At 36.4% G+C, this 27,436-nt stretch overlaps 1 protein-coding gene across 1 annotated transcript in view; it reads right to left on the reverse strand.

Moving 5' to 3' along the window:
* The window catches only part of WDR49 (WD repeat domain 49), a 149,305-nt gene that overhangs the window by 106,367 nt on the left and 15,502 nt on the right, over positions 1-27,436 (reverse strand). Inside the window, 4 exon segments of the mRNA XM_059919965.1 lie at positions 11,673-11,840; positions 13,015-13,195; positions 16,469-16,778; positions 16,780-16,919. Of these exon segments, the coding sequence (XP_059775948.1) occupies positions 11,673-11,840; positions 13,015-13,195; positions 16,469-16,778; positions 16,780-16,919 (799 nt within the window).

Below are 27,436 nucleotides of genomic sequence, written 5' to 3' on the forward strand. Positions count from 1 at the left end.
TCCCAAATTCAGGAGGTGGACTTTGGGAGCAGGATATATTAATTTTTCCCCTTTTCCCTTTTTTGTGAGTGTATATGTGAATGCTTCTGGGTGAGATTTTGTATGTATAGCTTTGCTTGCACCATTTGTCCTAGGGTTCGGTCCGTCCATTTTTTTTTTTTTTTTTACTTAAAAAATTTTTTTCTTAATAAGTGTTTTCTTAATAATTTTTTCCTTATTTTCTATTTTTAAAAATTAAAAAAATTTTTCTTAATAAGTTTTTTCATATTTTTTATTTTAAAAAATTAAAACAATTTTTTTCTTAATAAAGTTTTTTCTTAATAATTTTTTTCTTATTTTTTATTATAAAAAATTAAAAAAATTTTTTTCTTAATAAATTTTTCTGTAATAATTTTTTTCTTATTTTTTATTATAATAGCTTTATTTTATTTTATTTTATTTTATCCTCTTTCTTTCTTTCTATTTTTTCTCCCTTTTATTCTGAGCCGTGTGGATGAAAGGCTCTTGGTGCTCTAGCCAGGCATCAGGGCTGTGCCTCTGAGGTGGGAGAGCCAACTTCAGGACACTGGTCCACAAGAGACCTCCCAGCTCCACGTAATACCAAACGGCAAAAATCTCTCAGAGATCTCCATCTCAACATCAAGACCCAGCTTCACTCAACGACCAGCAAGCTACAGTTCTGGACACCCTATGCCAAACAACTAGCAAGACAGGAACACAGCCCCATCCATTAGCAGAGAGGCTGCCTAAAATCATAATAAGGCCACAGACACCCCAAAACACACCACCAGACGTGGACGTGCCCACCAGAAAGACAAGATCCAACCTCATCCACCAGAACACAGGCACTAGTCCCCTCCACCAGGAAGCCTACACAACCCACTGAACCAACCTTAGCCACTGGGGACAGATACCAAAAACAACAGGAACTATGAACCTGCAGCCTGTGAAAAGGAGACCCCAAACACAGTAAGATAAGCAAAATGAGAAGACAGAAAAACACACAGCAGATGAAGGAGCAAGGTCAAAACACACCAGACCTAACAAACGAAGAGGAAATAGGTAGTCTACCTGAAAAAGAATTCAGAATAATGATAGTAAGGATGACCCAAAATCTTGGAAATAGAATAGACAAAATGCAAGAAATATTTAACAAGGACATAGAAGAACTAAAGAGGAACCAAGCAACGATGAAAAACACAATAAATGAAATTAAAAATACTCTAGACGGGATCAATAGCAGAATAACTGAGGCAGAAGAACGGATAAGTGACCTGGAAGATAAAATAGTGGAAATAACTACTGCAGAGCAGAATAAAGAAAAAAGAATGAAAAGAACTGAGGACAGTCTCAGAGACCTCTGGGACAACATTAAACGCACCAACATTCGAATTATAGGGGTCCCAGAAGAAGAAGAGAAAAAGAAAGGGACTGAGAAAATATTTGAAGAGATTATAGTTGAAAACTTCCCTAATATGGGAAAGGAAATAGTTAATCGTCCTGGAAGCACAGAGAGTCCCATACAGGATAAATTCAAGGAGAAACATGCCAAGACACATATTAATCAAACTGTCAAAAATTAAATATAAAGAAAACATATTAAAAGCAGCAAGGGAAAAACAACAAATAACACACAAGGGAATCCCCATAAGGTTAACAGCTGATCTTTCAGCAGAAACTCTGCAAGCCAGAAGGGAGTGGCAGGATATACTTAAAGTGATGAAGGAGAAAAACCTACAACCAAGATTACTCTACCCAGCAAGGATCTCATTCAGATTTGATGGAGAAATTAAAACCTTTACAGACAAGCAAAAGCTGAGAGAGTTCAGCGCCACCAAACCAGCTTTACAACAAATGCCAAAGGAACTTCTCTAGGCAGGAAACACAACAGAAGGAAAAGACCTACAATAACAAACCCAAAAAATTAAGAAAATGGTAATAGGAACATACATATCGATAATTATCTTAAATGTAAATGGATTAAATGCTCCAACCAAAAGACATAGACTGGCTGAATGGATACAAAACCAAGACCCGTATATATGCTGTCTACAAGAGACCCACTTCAGACCTAGGGACACATACAGACTGAAAGTGAGGGGATGGAAAAAGATATTCTATGCAAAAGGAAATCAAAAGAAAGCTGGAGTAGTAATTCTCAGTTCAGACAAAACAGACTTTAAAATAAAGACTATTACAAGAGACAAAGAAGGACACTACATAATGATCAAGGGATCGATCCAAGAAGATATAACAATTGTAGATATTTATGCACCCAACATAGGAGCACCTCAATACATAAGGCAAATACTAACAGCCATAAAAGGGGAAATCGACAGTAACACAATCATAGTAGGGGACTTTAACACCTCACTTTCACCAATGGACAGATCATCCAAAATGAAAATAAATAAGGAAACACAAGTTTTAAACGATACATTAAACAAGATGGACTTAATTCATATTTATAGGACATTCCATCCAAAAACAACAGAATACACATTTTTCTCAAGTGCTCATGGAACATTCTCCAGGATAGATCATATCACGGGTCACAAATCAAGCCTTGGTAAATTTAAGAAAATTGAAATCGTATCAAGTATCTTTTCTGACCACAACGCTATGAGACTAGATATCAATTACAGGAAAAGATCTGTAAAAAATACAAACACATGGAGGCTACACAATACACTACTTAATAACGAAGTGATCACTGAAGAAATCAAAGGGGAAATCAAAAAATACCTAGAAACAAATGACAATGGAGACACGACGACCCAAAACCTATGGGATGTAGCAAACGTAGTTCTAAGAGGGAAGTTTATAGCAATACAAGCCTACATCAAGAAACAGGAAACATCTCGAATAAACAACCTAACCTTGCACCTAAAGCAATTAGAGAAAGAAGAACAAAAAAACCCCAAAGCTAGCAGAAGGAAAGAAATCTTAAAGATCAGATCAGAAATAAATGAAAAAGAAATGAAGGAGACAATAGCGAAGATCAATAAAACTAAAAGCTGGTTCTTTGAGAAGATAAACAAAATTGATAAACCATTAGCCAGACTCATCAAGACAAAAAGGGAGAAGACTCAAATCAATAGAATTAGAAATGAAAAAGGAGAAGTAACCACTGACACTGCAGAAATACAAACGATCATGAGAGATTACTACAAGCAACTCTATGCCAATAAAATGGACAACCTGGAAAAAATGGACAAATTCTTAGAAATGCACAGCCTGCTGAGACTGAACCAGGAAGAAATAGAAAATATGAATAGACCAATCACAAGCACTGAAATTGAAACTGCGATTAAAAATCTTCCAACAAACAAAAGCCCAGGACCAGATGGCTTCACAGGCAAATTCTATCAAACATTTAGAGAAGAGCTAACACCTATCCTTCTCAAACTCTTCCAAAATATTGCAGAGGGAGGAACACTCCCAAACTCATTCTACGAGGCCACCATCACCCTGATACCAAAACCAGACAAAGATGTCACAAAGAAAGAAAACTACAGGCCAGTATCACTGATGAACATAGATGCAAAAATCCTCAACAAAATACTAGCAAACAGAATCCAACAGCACATTAAAAGGATCATACACCATGATCAAGTGGGGTTTATTCCAGGAATGCAAGAATTCTTCAATATACGCAAATCAATCAATGTGATACACCATATTAACAAATTGAAGGAGAAAAACCATATGATCATCTCAATCGATGCAGAGAAAGCTTTTGACAAAATTCAACACCCATTTATGATAAAAACCCTCCAGAAAGGAGGCATAGAGGGAACTTTCCTCAATATAATAAAGGACATATGTGACAAACCCACAGCCAACATTGTCCTCAATGGTGAAAACCTGAAACCATTTCCACTAAGATCAGGAACAAGACAAGGTTGCCCACTCTCACCACTATTATTCAACATAGTTTTGGACGCTTTAGCCACAGCAATCAGAGAAGAAAAAGAAATAAAAGGAATCCAAATCGGAAAAGAAGAAGTAAAGCTGTCACTGTTTGCAGATGACATGATACTATACATAGAGAATCCTAAAGATGGTACCAGAAAACTACTAGAGCTAATCAATGAATTTGGTAAAGTAGCAGGATACAAAATTTATGCACAGAAATCTCTTGCATTCCTATACACTAATGATGAAAAATCTGAAAGTGAAATTAAGAAAACACTCCCGTTTACCATTGCAACAAAAAGAATAAAATATCTAGGAATAAACCTACCTAAAGAGACAAAAGACCTGTATGCAGAAAGTTATAAGACACTGATGAAAGAAATTAAAGATGGTACAAATAGATGGAGAGATATACCATGTTCTTGGATTGGAAGAATCAACATTGTGAAAATGACTCTACTACCCAAAGCAATCTACAGATTCAATGCAATCCCTATCAAACTACCACTGGCATTTTTCACAGAACTAGAACAAAAAATTTCACAATTTGTATGGAGACACAAAAGACCCCGAATAGCCAAAGCAATCTTGAGAACGAAAAATGGAGCTGGAGGAATCAGGCTCCCTGACTTCAGACTATATTACAAAGCTACAGTAATCAAGACAGTTTGTTACTGGCACAAAAACAGAAACATAGATCAATGGAACAGGATAGAAAGCCAGAGATAAACCCACGCACATATGGTCACCTTATCTTTGATAAAGGAGGCAAGCATATACAGTGGAGAAAAGACAGCCTCTTCAATAAGTGGTGCTGGGAAAACTGGACAGGTACATGTAAAAGTATGAAATTAGAACACTCCCTGACACCATACACAAAAATAAACTCAAAATGGATTAAAGACCTAAGTGTAAGGCCAGACACTATCAAACTCTTAGAGGAAAATATAGGCAGAACACTCTATGAGATAAATCACAACAAGATCCTTTTTGACCCAGCTCCTAGAGAAATGGAAATAAAAACACAAATAAACAAATGGGACCTAATGAAACTTAAAAGCTTTTGCACAGCAAAGGAAACCATAAACAAGACCAAAAGACAACCCTCAGAATGGGAGAAAATATTTGCAAATGAAGCAACTGACAAAGGATTAATCTCCAAGATTTATAAGCAGCTCATGCAGCTCAATAACAAAAAAACTAACAACCCAATCCAAAAATGGGCAGAAGACCTAAATAGACATTTCTCCAAAGAAGATATACAGATTGCCAACAGACACATGAAAGAATGCTCAACATCATTAATCATTAGAGAAATGCAAATCAAAACTACAATGAGATATCATTTCACACTGGTCAGAATGGCCATCATCAAAAAATCTAGAAACAATAAATGCTGGAGAGGATGTGGAGAAAAGAGAACACTCTTGCACTGTTGGTGGGAATGTAAATTGATACAGCCACTATGGAGAACAGTATGGAGGTTCCTTAAAAAACTAAAAATAGAACTACCATACGACCCAGCAATCCCACTACTGGGCATATACCCTGAGAAAACCATAATTCAAAAAGAGTCATGTACCAAAATGTTCATTGCAGCTCTATTTACAATAGCCAGGACATGGAAGCAACCTAAGTGTCCATCATCGGATGAATGGATAAAGAAGATGTGGCACATATATACAATGGAATATTACTCAGCCATAAAAAGAAATGAAATGGAGGTAGTTGTAGTGAGGTGGATGGAGTTAGAGTCTGTCATACAGAGTGAAGTAAGTCAGAAAGAGAAAAACAAATACAGTATGCTAACACATATATATGGAATCTAAGAAAAAAAAGAAAAAAAAAGGTCATGAAGAACCTAGTGGCAAGACGGGAATAAAGACACAGACCTACTAGAGAATGGACTTGAGGATATGGGGAGGGGGAGGGGTAAGATGTGACAGGGTGAGAGAGTGGCACGGACATAGATACACTACCAAATGTAAAATAGATATCTAGTGGGAAGCAGCCGCATAGCACAGGGAAATCAGCTCTGTGCTTTGTGACCACCTAGAGGGGTGGGATAGGGAGGGTGGGAGGGAGGGAGACGCAAGAGGGAAGAGATATGGGAACATATGTATATGTATAACTGATTAACTTTGTTATAAAGCAGAAACTAACACACCATTGTAAAGCAATTATACTCCAATAAAGATGTTTAAAAAAAAAAAAAGCAGTAAGCTAATATTCGTACGTCTGAAACTGAGTTTTTCTTTTGACATTTCAATTTTACAGATATTTTATCATTAGCTTCAGTGAAACATTATCACCAAACTTGCCATGCATTAGTTTCTTTCCTCAATTGTACATTCCCTCCTCACACTGAGAAGGAAATCAGTACAAATATTTCTTGAGGAGGTCTAAGAATATCAATTCATGTTGCTGGGGTAAAAAGAGTATCACATGAACGCAGCCATTGTTTGCTTGCTCCTGACACAGTAAGGCTTGCAGACCAAGAGGCATAATCACTACTAAGCCCACCGTCCTGTACTTGAGTCCAGCCTGCCTTCTTCCTCTTCCTGCCTCCTCATTTCAGCCTTCTTCCATTCTCCTCATAGGGAAATAACTGACCTGCAAACAAACCAAAAACAAAAAAGTTGTATTTAAGCTTCGAGTCCCAGTGACTAAATCTGGGAAAAGGCAGTCATCCACTGCTGAGGACGGAAGCCAGTCCCCTTTCAGAGGTACCTGAGTTTCAAATCTAAAACTTGAAAGAAGACAAAGTCTTATATAGATACTTCACCTTTCCATATTCTCTACTTTCTCCTTTTTAAAATTTATTTATTTATTTATTTATTTTTATTTTTTGGCTGTGTTGGGTCTTCGTTTCGTGCGAGGGCTTTCTCTAGTTGTGGCAAGCAGGGGCCACTCTTCATCGCGGTGCGCGGGCCTCTCACTATCGCGGCCCTTCCCGTTGCGGGGCGCAGGCTGAGTAGTTGTGGCTCACAGGCCCAGTTGCTCCACGGCATGTGGGATCTTCCCAGACCAGGGCTCGAACCCGTGTCCCCTGCATTGGCAGGCAGATTCTCAACCACTGCGCCACTAGGGAAGCCCCACCACCAGGGAAGCCCCTCTCCTTTTTGAGTTATCTTCTCTTCTACTGCATTTCTTCAACAGCCATTCATAGAGTATTACACTATACATTATCGGTAAATATATTTTTCTCACCCTGACCATTTTCTTTTTACCATAAATAACCCCCCTTTTAAAAAAAAAGAAGTCTACCAATATTTGCAAGATTTCTTTTGGTTTCTCTTTTCTTCTGAAATATTTTTAATAACATTTATTCAGTGTCTTAGTCCAGGCTGCTGAAACAAAACATAGAGAACTAGTGATTTAAACAACAAACATTTATCTCCCACAGTTCTGGAGGCTGGGAAGTCCAAGACCAGATGCTGACAGATTTGGTGCCTGGTCAGGGTCTACTTCCTAGTTCACAGATGCCTTACTTCTCACTGTGCCCTCATGTGGGGAAGAAGTGAGAGAGCTCTCTGGGGGTCTCTTCCTGCTCACAAGAGCTACACCTTCATGACTTAATCACCTCCCAAAGGCACCATTATAAGGGGGTAGGCGGTGGGCTTAGGACTTCAACGTATGAATTTGGTGGGGGGGAGGAGGACACAAAAGTCCAGTCCATACATTCTGCCCCTGCCCCTCTCCCCAAATTCATGTCCTTCTCGCATGTAAAATACATCTCAACAGTCCTAGAAGTCTTAACTCATTCCAACAACAACTCTAAAGTCTAAGTTCAAATCTCATCCAGATATCTAAATCAGACATGGGTAAAACTCAGGATACAATCCATCCTGAGGTAAATTGCTCTCCAAGCTGTGAACTTGTGAAACCAAACAAGCTACACGTTTCCAAAATAAAATGGTAGAACAGGCATGTGACAGGCATTCCCATTCCAAAAAGAAGAAAGAACAAAGAGGTGATAGGTCTCAAGTAAATATAAAACCTAACAGGGGGAAACTCCGTTAAACTTTATGGCTCAAAAATAGCCCATTGGTCTGATAATCTGCCTTCCAAATGTACTGGGATAGCAACGTCACCCCCAAAGGTACTGCCCACGCTGTGGCAATGGCCCCACCTATGCCGCGGCTCTCTGAAGTAGCCCCACTCGTGCCAGGGCTCCATTGGCTGCAGCCCACACCACAGGTCTCTGCAGGGCTCCCCCCAACCGAGGCATTAGGCTGGGGCACGCTAGCCCACCTGAACCACAGAGGCAGTCTCACTCACCCTTTGAAACCACTCTGCAATATCTCAGAAGAAAAGATCCAGGAGCTTGAAGACATAGAAATAGAATCCAACTCAACTAAAGCATAGTGATTCAAAAAAAGAACCAGCTGAATAAAAATGAAAAAGCCTCCATAACTAGTAGGGCAATATCAAGCATCTTACAGAAAAAAAAAAAAAAGAGGGGGAGACAAAAAACTTCAGAAAAAATAGCAATAGAAAAATTTTCAAATTTAATGAAAATCCAAGAATCACAATGAATTCCAGTCAGCATAAACACACACACACACACACACACACACACACATACACACACCAAGAAAACTAAGGCACATCACAATCAGATTGCTTAAAATCACTGAGAAAGGGAAAGTCGTATGAAACATTATACTACGTGTTATAAAGGACACTAAGGAGAATAAAGGACATATTTCCTGCCCTAAGAATATTGTTTTAATTTTCAATTTATGTATAAATGTGATTTGTATGTGAGACATCCAATTTGGGACACCTGGAATTGGAAGGGTTATGACAGACAGAACCAATATTCTGATGTGGGTACAGAAATTTGTAGGAACCCAGGAGCAAAACCAAAATTGAGAAGTTTGCAAATTACACAAGGAAGAGTCCACCTGAATTAGATGGTTGAAGAGACAAATATGAAGCTTGGCAAAGGGAAGTATCAGAACAATACTGGTAAGAAAGATTCTTCTTTTGTGGCAGATCAGGAGTATCTCAGAATAAAGAATCCTAGAAGTAGTCAACATTGAGAAAGTGAGCCGGGGAGAGTCTGAGCATTGGGCCCAGGAGGGCATCTGCCAACTGCAAATACAACATTCCCTACCTGGGAACAGAAGTCTTTGTGAGATATTCTAAAACGTCTCATCATTCCACATTTCAGACCTCAAGCCCTGAAGATTCCTGTTTCAAAAGGTTGCTTGTTTCTCTCCTTGCTTTATCATTTCCATTTTCTCATGATCCCAACTAGCCAATCTGATTGCAGTTTCTTTCTTTGTCCTCCAATCTATGCTGGACAGAACTACTAAATAAAATTTTCCTAAATGCTGTCTACATCAGGTCTGGCCAAATTTCCTCAAAAACCTTCAATGCTTCACTGTTTCATTTTTTCTGTTAAATGTGAACTTGGCCTGGTTGCCAAGATCTTCCAACAGACATCCAACAGGCACTGTTATGTCCTTAATACTCCATCTCTGATCTATTCATGTCCATCTCGCCCTCCATTATTGTGTCTACTTGCCTACCTTTATTTATGTTCACCATGCTCTCTTTTTTTCCCTCTACCCACCCATCTTTCAAATACCACCACTCACCCTTGAAGCTCTTCCTCATGTCTTTTCCTGCCTAAGGATTACAATAGGAGTCAACATCTTGTTGCTATGATTTAGTAGTTAATTTTCAGTACCATTGTACAATGTTCGAATACATGCTTTTATATTAGTCTTTAATTCTTACTTACCTATTAAGTTTTTTGAGTTAACCCTATAATTTATCTTTCTTCCACTGCCTCCAATGCCTAAGACAGTTTTAAAGCACAGAAAATATAAATAATTGTCGACTGATTTAAATAAGCGGACTAAAGTAAATATATTTTTTCAGCTATTCTTCCAAAGACTATTCGCTTGATTATGAGTTTTAATTCAAAGAGCTAAGACATATATAATCCAAATTAGATAGCAAAGATCCCTAATTTTTTAATATATATAAAACTTTTCTGTAACCAATTCCTGCTGTGGTTTAGAGGCTAAACTCCAAAGGTGGATTCCTTAAGTCATAAACATGAATATCTACTGCTGATACTAAACTAAGCTCACATATTCTTTTGTCAGTAGGTAAAAGAACTACAAATCAGAATGATATGTTGGAAATATGATGAGCAGTGAATTCACATTGACCTAGAGAAAAATTCTTGTCCTGCAACTTAACAGACAAGAGCTCATCAGCAGATTACTTCACCAGTAGGGTTGGTTTTTGAGAGGTTTAAATGAAATTGTGACAGAGTCTAGAGTGAGAGCTTTTCATTCTCTCCCTGAGTGTGAAGAGAGTATTTAGACACTACTCATATTCAGACAAATGATCTCAATTTTAAAACCTTGTTACATCCCCAACCTTTTCAAAAACAGAATTCTATTAGCTTTTTCTCTGTATTTATTCATATTAATTTAAGGTCATGGCACTCAAACTAAACTTCAGGGAACTTCATACAAGCAGATTTCAAGAACTATAACTTTACTACTGTGGTCTTTTTAGTCTTTAGTTTATGTATTAAAATATCATGCTTGTTTGGAAGCAGCTGTAATACCTCCCTCACTTTCAAGGACTCTCTTCACTTTCTAGTACTTTCTTGTTTCCATGTTATGAAAACATAACACATAATTTTGTGCCTGTCACACATAGTGGATGACCAAAAAATTTTATCTTTTGGTTTTCCCACAATTTATATCATGCCAGAATTACAGGATAGGTAGAAAGTACCAAAGAATGGTATGATTTATATTGAAGAAAAAAGTGCAGAACCTATAGTTCATCATGTGGGATATTATTATTGTAGGTCATGCATTAAGGAATTAGTTCCAAACTACTAAAACTCAAAAATGGCAAAACTACCATAAAAGCCAACTGTTGGGTCCATTTTGACTATCTCTTCTTCAAAGAACATTAGGAATATACCTACAATATAACAAATGAGATTGACAGTTTCCATTCCAATCATTATTGGAATGTAGCATTATTTAATGTAGCAGTTAAGAAGTGAGAAAAATACCATAGTCCTTAGTGTCTGGACCAAAGGAGAGATCAGAGCAGAAACTGCACATTTGGATCTTGAACCATCAGATGCAAATTTTGTAAAAAATTAGGCATATTGTGAAACTAACAAACTCATTGTTGACTAGGTTTTAAGAAAGTCCTGGCCTTCCATAGATGCTGTTTTATAACATAATCCTATCACACAGAAAACTGCCACTCAAGTACTCTAGATCAGAGCAATTCAGTCATTATATCAAAAAAGAGAAAAAAGAAAAGAAACTGAGAAGAGTCCATTCTGAAGGCAGTCAAACTAATACACTTCCCATGAGAATATAAAGAACGCAAGGGAGTGTTTTGAGGGTACTTGTTAAATTCTTTTATTAAGTAGACCCAAATGTGACTAAACAAAATTAGTTAGGATCAGAGTTGGGGTGAAGTTAAATGGATTCTGCGACAATTTTCTCCCCTGTCTTGAGATTTCTTGACTGCACAGTTCGCCTGAATTAATTGTATGAGGCATAAATTTTAGAAGGAAAAAAAAGAAAGAAGTAATTCCTGCTAGTGTGCAGGGGATAGCAGAGTCCAGGTCAAAACCTCCAGGGAATCAATTATTAGTTTCTAGACTTGAACACTGTGTGTGAAACATTTTCATTAAGAAGGTAAATGTAGAAGTCTAAGGTGACACTTTCATTGTTGTTTAAATTCCGTACCTTGTCTGACCCAGTCTCCACAATGAAGTTTGTGCCCTAACATATAGCAACATTTGTGATGTCCAGAGCACAGCTCTGCCCAGTTAATGGTCACGGTTGCTTCTTCATCTTCACATGCACCAGCAGGATGCTCAAAAAGGGAAATCAAGGCTGTTGTCAAAGCAATTACTTGAACCTTGAGAAAGACATTACAAGAAAAACAAACATGGGTAGGGTAACTGTTGCAAGAAGATTCTATGTTCTTTACGATTAATAAGGAATGGGTATTGAATTAACAGGCATTTCTTTAATATTATTTCAAGGTTGCAGGCAGTTATATTGAAAGACATGACACTACAAGGTTGCTAATGCAATTACCAAGGGCATTTTATTTGTTTGCTTTTATGATCTATTTGTCATTAAAAACAGTAAAGATGGGGGCTTCCCAGGTGGCGCAGTGGTTGAGAATCTGCCTGCCAATGCAGGGGACACGGGTTCGAGCCCTGGTCTGGGAAGATCCCACATGCTGCAGAGCAACTAGGCCCGTGAGCCACAACTACTGAGCCTGCGCGTCTGGAGCCTGTGCTCCTCAACAGGAGAGGCCGCGACAGTGAGAGGCCCGCGCACCGCGATGAAGAGTGGCCCCTGCTCGCCGCAAATAGAGAAAGCCCTAGCACAGAAATGAAGACCCAACACAGCCAAAAATTAATTAATTAATTAATTAATTTTAAAAAAAACCAGTAAAGATGAAAGGCTTACATAACTATGAGTGGAAATTGTTCAAATTAGACTATTTCAGCATTCACAGGCATATTCTACTGTCGTTCAGTAAGAAGTCATTTTTCAGAGGTCGGGTGGAATTTGATGGGAAGACAGAAATCATTGTATGCAGTGTCTGGGGTTCAGTGGTGCTCTCTCTAATGCACCTATTCCTTTGTCACATGAGACAGGAAATAAGCATTTCCCAGGAGCTTGCTACTGAGAAGTCTGAAATCTTATAAATGAAAATGTGAACAATCAATTTGAAAGAATTATTAGAGATAACTTTAGACATTTAATATTAAATGTTTATTAATATTGGGGTCTAATAGATTAAGCATCCTATGGTGAAAAAGTTAGCAAATACTTTTTTCTAAGTAAGGAAAATGAGACTATACACAGGCAAGAAAACCACAGGGAAGATTGATTTTCATGTGCAAGGAGAGGAATTATGACCTAATCCATCTTTTTCACGTCCAAGGTGTGTGGCCTTGTAATCTATAAAGTAGTTCAATTAGGGGGTCACATTTATTGTACTCTATTTCTATTTTGAGCTAAGGTTTGATGATTAAATCCATAGTGTTCAACCTTATCCTTCCCTCACTTATCTTTCCGGTTATGTCCCCAAGAGAAAGAATTGACTCATTGGCATCAAAAGGGTCATACCAATAATCCATGAAAATTGGTGTTCCTTTCAGGCCTTGGAGTTTACATTGACAAGGAAATTCTTCTTTGGACAGCAGATCATAGAAACAAATCTCTTTTCTTGTAAAAGCCACCGCTATCTAAAGTAGCAAAGTAGAAAATCAGAAAATATTTCTGATGGATTTAGTGAAAACAATATGAAAAGCAGACATGCAAATCTCAGCACCAAATCAGACATTTTCACCTGAGGGTCCTTAAGGTATTACAGAAGTATAGCACGGTGGCACAAATGTGCTTTATTCTAACCAAGTATTCTAGGCAAGATAAAAACTTTCCCATCTGAACACACTTTCTTCCCTATCCCTACTTCACAGACCCCCAACTTCTTCCACCCATGGGAGACTAGGCAACTAATCACAGGAAAGACAAAGACATAGAGGGCTACAGCATCACACAACCATACAGAAACTTTACAAACCATGTTTTATGAGGCAAGCAGAGGCTTTCACAGAAATAAATTGATAAAAATTCTGTAAGTAGCCTTCCTAAGTCAAATAAAATCCTAAAAACTATTTAAGAAAGGGTAAATACATTTGTAAATAAAATTGACAAAACTTTAGCTAGACTAAACCCCCCCAAAAAAGAGAGAAGATACACATTACTAAATTCAGAAATAAAAGAGTAGATATTACCATCAACCTTACAGAAATTAAGAAAAGGATTATAAGAGAATACCATGACCAACTGTAAGCCAACAAATTAGATAACTGAAATGAAATGTACAAATGCCTAGAAACACAAAATTACCTGAACTAACTCAAGAAGAAATAGAAAATCTCAGCAGACATATAATAAATAGAAAGATTGAATTTGTAATCAAAAAAATTTCCCACAAAGAAAATCCGAGGCCTGGATGGCTTTTCATTAATAAGTTCTATCAAACATTTAAAGAATTAACCCCAATCTTTCTCAAACTCTTCCAAAAACTAGAAATGGAGGGAACACTTTCCAAATCATTTTATGAGGCCAGTATTTCCTAATACCAAAACCACATGAAGACATCTCAAGAAAACTGCAGACCAATATTCCTAATGAATATAGATGTAAAAATCTTCAGCTAAATACTATCAAAGAGAATCCAGCAACATATAAAAAAGATTACACAAGTGACAAGTAATATTTATACCAGTGTAGGGAAACAAAATTTGCCACCTCAAAATGTGTCTCTTTGGCATGAGGATTTATTTAGGTTGATTATTTTTAAGAAACAGAAGACTCAGGAAGTTTTTCTTTTTACCTCCCCCCAGCTGCCTGAAGAATTTGGATAAAGGGCCTGTTCCTAGAATAGAGCTATCACCAGAGATATCTGCAAAGACCATGGGCTAGATGTGATGGCAGAAACTCAGGGTCTAGAGTCCCCTCTGAGTCCCAGCATCTCTGTATGGCCCAGCAAATATTTGTATACCAAACATTTGCTTTTCCATCCTCATGTAAATTGACTTCATCCCCTTTGAAAACCCAAACCACCATCCCAACACCCTCTTTTGTCTTTGCTAAAGATGATATTTAAGGTGAGGACTTTGGACACTTCGGTGAGTTACTCAGTTTTCCTGGGTCCCTTCCATATATACATGTTATTAGACTTTTGTTTGATTTCCCCTGTTAATCTGTCTCATTTCAACTTAATTATTGGACCAACCTAGAAGGGTAGAGGAAAATTTCTTCCTCCCAACACCAGGAATACCAGGTTAGTTTAACACATACAAATATCAACTAATGTAATATACCGTATTAATAGAATAAAGGAAAAAGGTGGTATGATCATCTTAATAAATACAGAAAAGCATTTAACAAAACCCAATGCATTTTCATGGTAAGAATATTCAACAAATTAGGAATAGAAAGAAACTTGATAAAGAGCATGTACAAAACAAAACAAAACAAAAACACAACCTACAGCTGATATCATACTTAATGGTGAAAAATTGATTGTATTCTCCCTAAGATCAGAAATAAGACGAGGCTGTTCATTCTCACCACTTCTATTCAACGCTGTGCTGGAGTATCTAGCCAGGGAAATTAGGCAAGAAAAGTAAATAAAAGGCATCCAGATTGGAAAGGAAAAAGTTAAACTAACTCTATTCGTAGATGACATGATCTTACATATAGAAAATCTTAGGGAATCAACAACAACAACAAAACCAATTAGAACCAATAAGTGAGTTCAGCAAAGTTGTAGAATATAAGATTACTTTTAAAAAACTATTTATATTCACTAGCAATGAACAATCTTGAAAATGAAATATCAAAGGCAGTGTAAGAGAAAGAAAAGACAAAGCACAAGCTGGGATACAATATTTGTAAATTATCCATCATATAATCGCATATAACCAGAATATATAAAGAACTCTCAAAACTCAATAATAACAAAATAAACTCAATAAAAAATGGGCAAAGGATTTGAACAGACACTTCACTGAAGAGGATAAATAGTTAGCAAATCAGCACATGGAAATATACTCAACACTATTAGTCATTAGGTGATTCAAACTATCAAACAAACAATTAACAAACTATTAAAAAAATCATACGACAGAAATATGTACATGACTGGATATTTGATGATATTAAGGAATTATTGCTATTGATATTAAATGTGATATGGCATTATGGTTATGCTAAAAAGAGAGACTTTTTTAGAAATACTGAAATATTTACAGATTAGATGATTGGATATTTTGGATTTCAATAGAGGGGAGATGTAGATGAAACAAGATTGGCTGTGAACTGTAAATGGCTAAGGGTGGATATTGGTTCTTAATGGGATTATCTCTGCTTGTGTGTATGCTTAAATTTTTTCATAGTAAAATTTACCATCTGCTTAATGTAAAATACTAAGAATATGGATTCTTTAAGCTGCATTCTTCCCTCACAAATTGATTTTCCTTTCAGTATGTTACCTTTCTCATAGGTCTAGTTATATGAGGGTATTTGGACTGAATGGGCCCTACCCATCAAAATTAAGAAACTGACTAGTACAGTGGTCAACATCAGATAAGCAGTTCCCTGAAATTGCACTGAGCTGTGCTATGCACTGATATAGCCTCTCAGCTCTGCATACAGATCCAAGACTCTGCTAAAAACTAGAGTCATAAAGGTCTTATCAGCTACTAATGCAGCATGGCCTCACTGGGGACAGAGCCAAGAATCTGAGTCACTACCAGCCTTGTTGTTTAAAGGCACACAACAGAACAGTCTGTGAATTGGAGTAACTCACTTGGCTTTACCTGCATTCCTTTCAGGTGAGATGAGAGATACAAAAGAGTAATGCAGCTCTCTGTCACTGCTAGTATTATACTTGCTATTGATCAGGAGCCCTGTCCTATCATTTCACCCCTTTTACAAGCAATAACTTTATTAATAAAGACTCTGTACCTTGTTTACATTTTCAGAGAAGCCATACTTGTCAGCCACAGGTGTTTAAGATTGTTGGCATCTGAAGTGATGGGAAGCATTTCTTGCAGCTTTAAATTCTCTCCCCAGATTCCTACTAAACCTTCCTTCCTGATGATCAGATAACGAATTGAACTTCTTAAGAAAATTACTTTTTGAATGATGTCCTTGTGTTTCACTGGGAGGAATTCAAGGTCTTTCCACTGGGGAACCACCATTGCCTTTGCTTGTTCATCTTTCTCATAAAGTGTTAACAGCATAAATGAAGTGCTTGTCCCAATTAATACAGCCATCTTGGGCCACATCCACTTTATCAAAGAGCTCTCCATATTCTTCCTTTGTGCCCCAACCAACAATCTCTGTCATCCTCTGCACAAACTCTTCTCTGGACATACAAATGGTTTGACTTGGCTCTGAGGGTTAGAAACAGGAAAAAAAACAAGACATCAGTGAAAACGTCCTAAATACCAGAGCACTGTGCTACCCCCGAAGGTGGATCTAATCAGCAATTCTTCCAAGATGCAAAGAAAAACATCTACTTTATAATGGTGCTATACTTAAATGAATTGGGGATGCAGAGCAAATAACTGACAGACCTACAAGCTGACATCCTCAATCACAGATGTCCTTATAACTGGCAGAGGGAGATAGGAGAGTCAGAGATTTGATATGATGATGCATGCAGAGGTCAGAGTGATGTAGGGCTATGAACCAAGGACTGCAGGTGACCTCTAGAAGCTGGACAAGGTAAGGAAAGAGATTATCCCCTAGAGCCTCCAGAAGGAAGACAATCTCGACAACACATTGATTTTAGCCCTGTAAAACTCATTTTGGAATTCTGAGCTGTAGAACTGTAAAATGATACATTTGTGAGGTTTATGCTACTAAGTTTGTGGTAATTTGTTATAGCATCAATAGGAAACAAATACAATGGTTTAGAGAAAATGGGTGAATCCCTGAAGAGAGTTTAGCATAGCCAGTAAAATGATATCACAGTGACACTTTAAACCAAGGGCAAGAAGTCACCTCTATGAACACACCATTACAAAGACAGCAAAACCTTATAAGTTGATTTTCTTTATTCGTGGTAGTTATGTTCTATAAAGCCATTGCAAACACTAAATTAGCAGATACTGAAGCATGGCTTTTATGGGAAATACAACATTAGGTTTCTGTGAGCCTCTGGTCACAATATTTTCATTGTCAATTCATAATTTTGTTTTATGTCTGTTTCCACTGAAAGACATTTTAATATATATTGTTAATTCATTAACAGTGAATTCATGGCCAACATTACTATAAGTCAAGACTGAGTGAAGCTTATCTAACACACGTATTTTCTCCATAAGGCACAGCACAGCCTTCTTGCACTTAGACAGAACTTTACACTACACTTGGGGAGCCATTTTAAACAGTGAAATCACTGAAAAAAGCACAAAATGCAAAAACTTGGCACCAAGTGGACCACAAATAGGACACTTGTTTACAGTACGAGAGCTGGAATAAGAAGGCAGCGTGTCACTGAGTTTGACCTCAGCATTGAACCGGCACACTGGAAGACTGCAACTTTCTGCCACTCTGTACATGTCTGTGAATGACCATGAAGGTGCCTTGAGTATTGACTTGGGGGTTACAAATAAATTTTAGCAAGTAGGCAAATTCACAAATACAGAATCCGTGAATAATGAGAAGCATCTGTATTTCAAATAAGTATATAGCTTAATATTGATAGGCTGTTTAGCTTAGTGAGATTCATGATGAGAGGATCTATTTTTCTACTACCTCAGAGCCAAAGAGTCAGAATTGACAGTAAGCACAGGGAGGCAGCATATTGTAGAGCAGGTCAAACAATTGTAGGTTTAATCCTGGTTCCACCAGAGGCTGTGGGAAATACCGGCAAGTTACATCACTGTTGAGGCTTAATTCTCCCATCTGTAAAGTGGATATAGCAAAATATCAATCTCAAGAAAATGACTATGAAGGTTAAATGATATATCAGAAACCGCAGAAAAAGCATTTGACAAAATTCAACACCCATTGATAAAAACTCTCAGTAAACTAAGAGTAGAAGGAAACTTCCTCAACTTGGTAAAGAATATCTTCCAAAAACATACAGCTAACATCATACTTAATGGTGAAACTTGTAGCATTCCCACTAAGGATCAGGTAGAAGGCAAGCATGTCTTCCTCTCACCATCGCTTTTCAACATCATATTGGAAGCTCTACTTAATGCAATAAGACAAAAAAGGAAGTAAAATTATAATGATTGGGAAGAAAAATAAAACTGTCTTTGTTCACAGATGACATGATCATCTATGTAGAAAATCTGAAAGAATCAACAAAAAATCTCCTGGAACTAAGAAGCGATGATAACAAGATTGCAGGATACAAGATTAATATACAAAAGTCAGTAGCTTTCCTATACACCAGCAATGAACGAGAAGAATTTGATATTAAAACCATAATACCATTTTATATTAGCACCCTCAAAAATGAAATACATATAAATCTAACAAAGTGTGTATGAGATCTATATGAGGAAAACTACAAAATTCCTATCAGCAAAGTCAAGAACTAAATTATTCGAGAGATATTCCATGTTCATAGAGAGGAAGACTCAGTATTGTCAAGATCTCAGTTTTCCCAAGATAATCTATAGATTCCATGCAATTCCAATAAAGGTCTCAGCAAGTTATTTTGTGGATATTGAAAAACTGACTCCAAATTTACATGGCGAGGCCAAAGACTGAGATGAGCTAACACAATGTGAAGGACAAGAACAAAGTTGGAAGCCTGACTCTACCCAACTTCAAGATTTATTATAAAACTGCAGTAACCCAGACAGTGTGGTATTGGCATAAGAATATAGAACCAGATCAATGAAACAGAATAAAGAGCCCAGAAATAGACCCATATAAACACAGTCAACTGATCTTTGACAAAGGACCAAAAGCAATACAATGAAAAAAAGATAAAATCTTCAACAAATGGTGCTGGAATAACTGGACATCCACGTAGCAAAAAAATGAATCTAGACACAGATCTTATACCATTCACAAAGATTAACTCAAAATGGATCACAGACCTAAACGTAAAACACAAAACTATAAAACTCCTAGAAGATAACATAGAAACAAACCTAAATGACCTTGAGTTTGGTCATTTAGGTTTGTTTTTAGATGCAACACCAAAGGCACAATCCATGAAAGAAAGAATTCATAATCTGGATTTCATTAAAATTTAAAACCTTCTCATGAAAAACAATTTCAAGAGAATTAGTAGACAACCCATAGACAGGGAAGTATTTTCAAAAGATACATCTGTTAAATAATTCATCCAACATATACAAAGAATTCTTAAAGTTCAACAATAAGAAAACAAATAATCCAATTAAAAATGGGCCAAGGACCTTAATAGATACCTCACCAAAGAACATATACAGATGGCAAATAAGCATATGAAAGGATGTTCCATATCATATGTCATCAGGGAAATGCAAATTAAAACAACAGGGATATATCACTACATACCTGTTAGAATGGCCAAAATCTGGAACACTAACCACAGTAAATGCTGACACAGATGTAAAGTAACAGGAACTCTCATACGTTGCTGGTGGCAATGTAAAATCATAGAGCCACTTTGGAAGAGAAGTTAGCAGTTTCTTACAAAATTAAACATACTCTTACCATATGTAGATCCAGCAATCACACTCCTTAGGATTTACTCAAAGGATTTGAAAACTAATATCCACACGAAAGCCTTCACACTGATCTTTATAGCAGCTTTATTCATAATTGCCAATACTTGGAAGCAACCAAGATGTACTTCATAGGTGAATGGATAAATAAACTATAGTACATCCACAGAATAGAATAGTATTCAGTGCTAAAAAGAAATGAGCTCTCAAGCCGTGAAAAGACATGGAGCAAACTTAAATGCATGTTACTAACTGAAAGAAGCCAATCTGAAAAGGTTACACGCTGTATGATTCCAACTACATGACATTCTGGAAAAGGCAAATTATGGAGACAGTAAAAAGATCAATGGTTGCCAGGGATTAGAGAAGTAGAGGACGATGAATAGGCAGAGCACAGAGAATTTTCAGGGCAGTGAAACTACTCTGTATGGAACCACATTAACGCATACATGTTGTGATACATTCGTCCAAACCCATAGAACGTACAACACCAAGAGTGAACCTTAATGCAAACTGTGGACTTTGGGTGAGTATGATGTGTCAAAGTAGATTTATGAGTTGTAACAAGTGTACTACTCTGGTGGCGATGCGGATAATGGGGGAGGGTATGCATGTTTCAGGGTAAGGGGTATATGTGTAATCTCTGTACATTCCCTTTAACTTTGTTGTGAACCTAAAACTGCTCTAAAAATATAAAGTCTTAATAAAAAAGGTTAACTGAGATACCACGTGTGTGAGAACTAAGTAATCAAGTGTTTAATAGAAGTTAGTCTAAGCTTTTAATTAATTAAATTAACTTTCTGAGAAATAATTGGTATCTAGCCATTTGAACTACTCAGAAGTCCATCATTCTTATCTTTGTTAAATTATTTTTAGACTAAAAAGTTTAGATGAGGGAAATTTTTCAGTGACCCAGCCTTTAAGAGTACGGAAAGAAACCTGATCTTAAAATCACTCCATTTGAGCCCAAACTGCAAACTGTTTCTGAAAGCTAAGTCAAGTCGATCTTGTATTTTAAACTATTATGTAATGACATCAATCAGCCTCTCAAATCTATATCATTAGCCCTTTAACAAAAAGCACCTTAAAGCCAAACCTTAAAGTATTTTCTTCCTATAAGTTTGTAATTTATTTTTATTTCTACGAACGAGAAACTGTTCTGACTGACAAATACCAAGACAATTTCTTCTTTACATTCTAGAATATGGAATGGCAAATAGACCATAAACAAAGAAGAAAATAAATTTTCTTCCCCAAAGTAACATATACGATCAACTTTATAATTTTCTGCACATTGATAATGCCAATATGCACAGGGGGAAAATTTGAGAAATAATTCCAATTTATGAAATGTGACAGAGAAGCACAATTGTATGACATACTTGGCAATTCTATTACTAATTGTTCACTCACTAGCTTTTTTTGCTTTTAGTTTTAAAATAAAACTATGGTTTTACCATGAAAATCCTTCATTATAAATAAATATGCACCAGGGAAGTCCCACATTAAACAATTTTATTGAAGCAATATTTATTATTGTTGAAGACACAACCACATCAAGTTAAATTCACAAGCATATATTTATTCTAGCTAGGGAAATATTAAGAATTTATGAAATTGGATTTCATTATAAAACATAGAGCATAAAATAATTCTCAGTCCCTTCAACTGAAAATTTAATTAATATGGCTTTAACAAAACCTTCTTCCCATAGACAATTTGTTCTAAATTGAATGTAGGCCTTCCAAATAAAAACTACCTCATAATGTTTTAAAGTATACCCTTTCCCTCCCATTAGTCGTGATTCTCTGTCTGGCCTTTTTGAGTAATAATTAGTACTCCTGCATCTATTAGAACTCCTTTTCTAATAAAATTGAAGAGTGAATGATCCATTAGAAAACGTATTCTCATTCAGCTCTTTCTAAGATGATGTTAACAAATTAATTTTTCTATGTCTATGTAACTATGAGTAAGAAAATAACCAGCTATGGCCTCTCATTGTTCTTGCAAGGAAGCTAATATACTCAGAATGTCTGGCTGATTATCTCAGCAAGCACGACTTTAGACCTTTAGAAAATCTTCCTGTCTTCCTGAATCCCTTTCAAAGAATATTCTAAAAAAATCATCTCCTTTTGCCTAGAAAGCATTTTCTGCAGCTACAGTCAGTTCTTGTGAGCTGTCTTTAAGAAAAAAAAAAAAAGCATGAACTCTGTTACATTCTCTTCAGCTTTTGAGCTTTGTTAAGATTTGGATTTCACTGTAACTTATATAAAAACTGAGCCCTAAGCCTAAGCACAAAATTCTGAAAATTTAACCTTTTTAAGAAACTTGACAGCCCTTTTTTTCACCAAGAAGAGATCACGTACTTTCAATTAGCAATATATGAGTGTGCCAACACATTTAAAAATTATTTATTTTTTGCATAAAATAACCCTTGTTTACTATAGAAAAGACAAAATATAGATAAGCCAAAAATTAAAATCCTCCGTAATGCCATCAGCCTATCAGACTTGTTCCTAGGCAGAAACAGAAATAGCTGTGCATTATTTACCAAATGGTGTCATGATTTACATACCTTTGTGTGCTGCTTTTTCCATTTTACATCATACCATGAAGCTATGCCTTGTATAATATATACTGGTTTTTAACATCATTTTAATGGCCACACAGTATTATATGGAAAGGCATAAAATTTATAACCCCTGTTAATAAAAACGTCAGTTGTTCCCAGTGCTTTCCCATTTCATATAAACAACCCTGCAACAAACATTCCTGCACATACATCTTTGCTTGTTTGTCCAATTATTTCCTGAGGGAAATTCCCTAGAAGCAGAATTGCTGAGTCAAAGAATTTGCACAAGTTTTTGATATATTTTGCCAAATCTTCCTCCAGAAGACTCAACAAATTTACATTTCCATTAACAAAGTATGAGACTGCCTATACCTCACAGAGCTGGGGTATTCTCATTCTTCTTAAGGGTCACCAACTGGTTTCTAAAAAATAGTTCTAGTAAGGCTGAACATTGACATACTTGCTGGCAAAACAGATCAAACATTCCCAAAGCAGACACAAATCTTTCCAAATCTGCTGACTCTTAGAAATGTTGTTTATCTTTGTTTTTTCCTTAACTTTTTCCGATAGCAATATTTTACAATGAAATGAGGGAAAAATTTTTTTCTTTTTTTTCCTACTCTGTAAACAGGGAGTTTCCCAAGACAAGAATACAAGTCCTACTTTAAAACTACAAAGAGAGTACAATCCAGTTTAGTCAGAAATCTGGGTATTTTCTCCTTTGTCAAAGCTGATAGTGGGTTAACATGTCACTGACCCAAGTTTCACTGCCTTTATCCATTGTTGAGTATTTACTTTCAGATTCTGAAAATTAATGTCAAATGGCAAGTTGTAAACCACTTAGAGAAGTATTTCCATCCATTGATCTATTTATTAATAAATATATATTGAACATGTACATCATACAAGGTATCATGAGGTAGATTTATTTATTCATTCATTCAACAAACATTTATTAAGTGCCTTCTCCATGCCAAACACTATTCTAAGCCCTCAGCACTGGCTCTGAACAAGGTAGTTGAAGTCTATGCTCTTCGAGTACTTACATTGCAGTGGGGAGCCCAGGTATGCTGATCACACTGAATGACACATGGCTCTAGGTTACCAAAAGTAAAAAAAATCACAAGAATCACACTAATTATTGCTTTTCCTAATTTCAAACTGAATTTAGGACTTAAACGTGTCAAAAACATTCCATGAACTGAAACCTTGTGTGGACCAGAAATCTTTCTTAAGTCTGAAGAAAAAAATTTGTTTTTAGATGATTAAAATTCTGCAGTGCTTCTTTTTCTCTACATAAAAAAACAGTTTCTAATAGGATCTCAGAATCTTGTTTTCCCCAGAATCTGCTGGTTTTATCAAGTACTTAACCAAAAATAATATTTCTTCTGTCAAATATGTAGCATGATTTTTGGGTAATGCTCCATGACAGCTGGATGAAGATACACTATCTCAGTGCATCCTTCCCCCCACCTCTATAATTAAATTTAAAATTGGCATGCTGCTTCCTCACACTTCATTCCGTTGCACTTGCCTCAATTTCCCTTGGTCACAAAGTGCATTGGTTATGAATATGTATTAGAGTTTGCTGTCAAACCCTGTGAACATCTTCTGGAGCAGAAGATTAGATATGTTATTTCAAACAGATGCATCAGTTTATACCATCCCTTGCAATTTTCATCTACCAATGAACATTCATGAGAGACTGAACAACAGAAGAGACTAGTCTTCCAGCCAAGGTTCATACTGCTATTTTTTCTTGCTTCAATGGATTTTAGTTGGTTTTAATTTTCATTTACGTTATGATATCAATGATTCAAGAGCTCACCAATCTGAATGGAGTTAAATTTTTGTGACTAACAAAGACACAGGCCTTGTAACCCCCATACTGAATTTAAGGTTTAGAACTAAACTCTCCCAAACCACAAATACAACAGTTAGATTTCCTATACAACTGGTAAATTAGAAGTGAATTGCAGCTGCAGGATAAAAAGTCAATAAATCTTTCTCTTTTAAATAAAGATCATATTCCCTGAGAAGTGTAAGTGTCATAATATTTTTCTCTAACTCTATGGAAGTCTTTAATTTTCTGCTATGGACCTAAACCATGTTTATCACTATCATCTGTTTTGCCTAAGCTTAAAAACTTGGAGGGATGAGCCTGACCAGTGGAATGGTGTAGCCAAGAGACATTTGAGCTTCATTGATCTTCATTTGGAAATATCCTTACAGTAGGATAAACATAAACTGTTTTTAAAAACAGCTGCTCTTAGAATTAGAAATGAAAAAGGGGAAGTAACAAGTGACACTGCAGAAATACAAAGGATCATGAGAGATTACTACAAGCAACTCTATGCCAATAAAGTGGACAACCTGGAAGAAATGGACAAATTCTTAGAAATGCACAACCTTCCGAGACTGAACCAGGAAGAAATAGAAAATATGAACAGACCAATCACAAGCACTGAAATTGAAACTGTGATTAAAAATCTTCCAACAAACAAAAGCCCAGGACCAGGTGGCTTCACAGGTGAATTCTATCAAACATTTAGAGAAGAGCTAACACCTATCCTTCTCAAACTTTTCCAAAATATTGCAGAGGGAGGAACACTCCCAAACTCATTCTACGAGGCCACCATCACCCTGATACCAAAACCAGACAAAGATGTCACAAAGAAAGAAAACTACAGGCCAATATCACTGATGAACACAGATGCAAAAATCCTCAACAAAATACTAGCAAACAGAATCCAACAGCACATTAAAAGGATCATACACCACGATCAAGTGGGGTTTATCCCAGGAATGCAAGGATTCTTCAATATACGCAAATCAATCAATGTGATACACCATATTAACAAATTGAAGGAGAAAAACCATATGATCATCTCAATAGATGCAGAGAAAGCTTTTGACAAAATTCAACACCCATTTATGATAAAAACCCTGCAGAAAGTAGGCATAGAGGGAAATTTCCTCAACATAATAAAGGCCATATATGACAAACCCACAGCCAACATTGTCCTCAATGGTGAAAAACTGAAACCATTTCCACTAAGATCAGGAACAAGACAAGGTTGTCCACTCTCACCACTATTATTCAACATAGTTTTGGAAGTGTTAGCCACAGCAATCAGAGAAGACAAAGAAATAAAAGGAATCCAAATTGGAAAAGAAGAAGTAAAGCTGTCACTGTTTGCAGATGACATGATACTATACATAGAGAATCCTAAAGATGGTACCAGAAAACTACTAGAGCTAATCAATGAATTTGGTAAAGTAGCAGGATACAAAATTAATGCACAGAAATCTCTTGCATTCCTATACACTAATGATGAAAAATCTGAAAGTGAAATTAAGGAAACACTCCCGTTTACCATTGCAACAAAAAGAATAATATATCTAGGAATAAACCTACATAAGGAGACAAAAGACCTGTATGCAGAAAATTATAAGACACTGATGAAAGAAATTAAAGATGGTACAAATAGATGGAGAGATATACCATGTTCTTGGATTGGAAGAATCAACATTGTGAAAATGACTCTACTACCCAAAGCAATCTACAGATTTAATGCAATCCCTATCAAACTACCACTGGCATTTTTCACAGAACTAGAACAAAAAATTTCACAATTTGTATGGAAATACAAGTAGATTTGTTCTAATTCTTCTTAATGACTGTATAGTATTCCATGGTATGGAGTTTCCATAATTTGTATAATCAAGTCCCTATATAATTAATTTCTTACTTACATGATTTGCTATACATATATATTTTCTTTTTTCCAAATGATCCATCATACCTTTCCTAACAAGCTTCATTCATTTTTCTCCCTAAAGTCTTTGCTTCTGAATCCCTCCATTCTTGGGTTTCTGTCTGCTGATTGCTCTCTGTGCCACATGCAATGTTGACACCCTGGCAGTACTGCTTACCTCTCCCCTGGAGTCCACTCTTCCCTAGATACTATAATTTGTTCTTCCTTTATTAACTCTTTCATTTTGCTCTAGCACATTTTCCAATAGCTAACTTTAAAAGTGCATCTGGATATTTAGATGTCCAAGCTGCTTATTTTGCCTTTATATTTATTTTGGTTGAATATAGAATTTCATATAGAAAATATCTTTTGTCCAAATTTTGAAGGTATTGCTTCCTTCACTTGTAGCATCCAGAGCAGTTATTAGGAAAGCCATGGCCCTTCAGAACCTAGTACATTGACCCTTTTACCCTTCTTGGTTAAGTCTGTGAACATATTTTACTGTTTTCTACTTTCCAAAACTGTTTTGCAGTCATTTTCTAATGACATTTCATATTCTATTTTCTTTGATAGAGTTCATTTATTATTCTCAGTGAAACCTGGGGAAGAAGAGGCAAAAAATACATGTGTCAATTCACACAAAAAAAAACAAAAAACAATTGCTCTCTCTTCACTGGAAACCACAGATGGAGTCAAAGAATTGCACACATCCATGAACTTCAGGCATGTTAGAGCTGGAAGAAAGTTTAGAGAATCTACACCAAAACCTTCATTTAAAAGGAAGAAACTGAGGCCCAGAGAATTAAAAAGACTTCTCTGAGGTCACATAGCTCACTGTTGGCAGAAATAGGCTTAGAATCTAGGATTTCCAATTCCTAACCACTTTCATCCTGCCAC

The sequence above is a fragment of the Balaenoptera ricei genome, chromosome 4 (assembly GCF_028023285.1).
Source record: "Balaenoptera ricei isolate mBalRic1 chromosome 4, mBalRic1.hap2, whole genome shotgun sequence".
NCBI classification, from domain to species: Eukaryota; Metazoa; Chordata; class Mammalia; order Artiodactyla; family Balaenopteridae; genus Balaenoptera; species Balaenoptera ricei.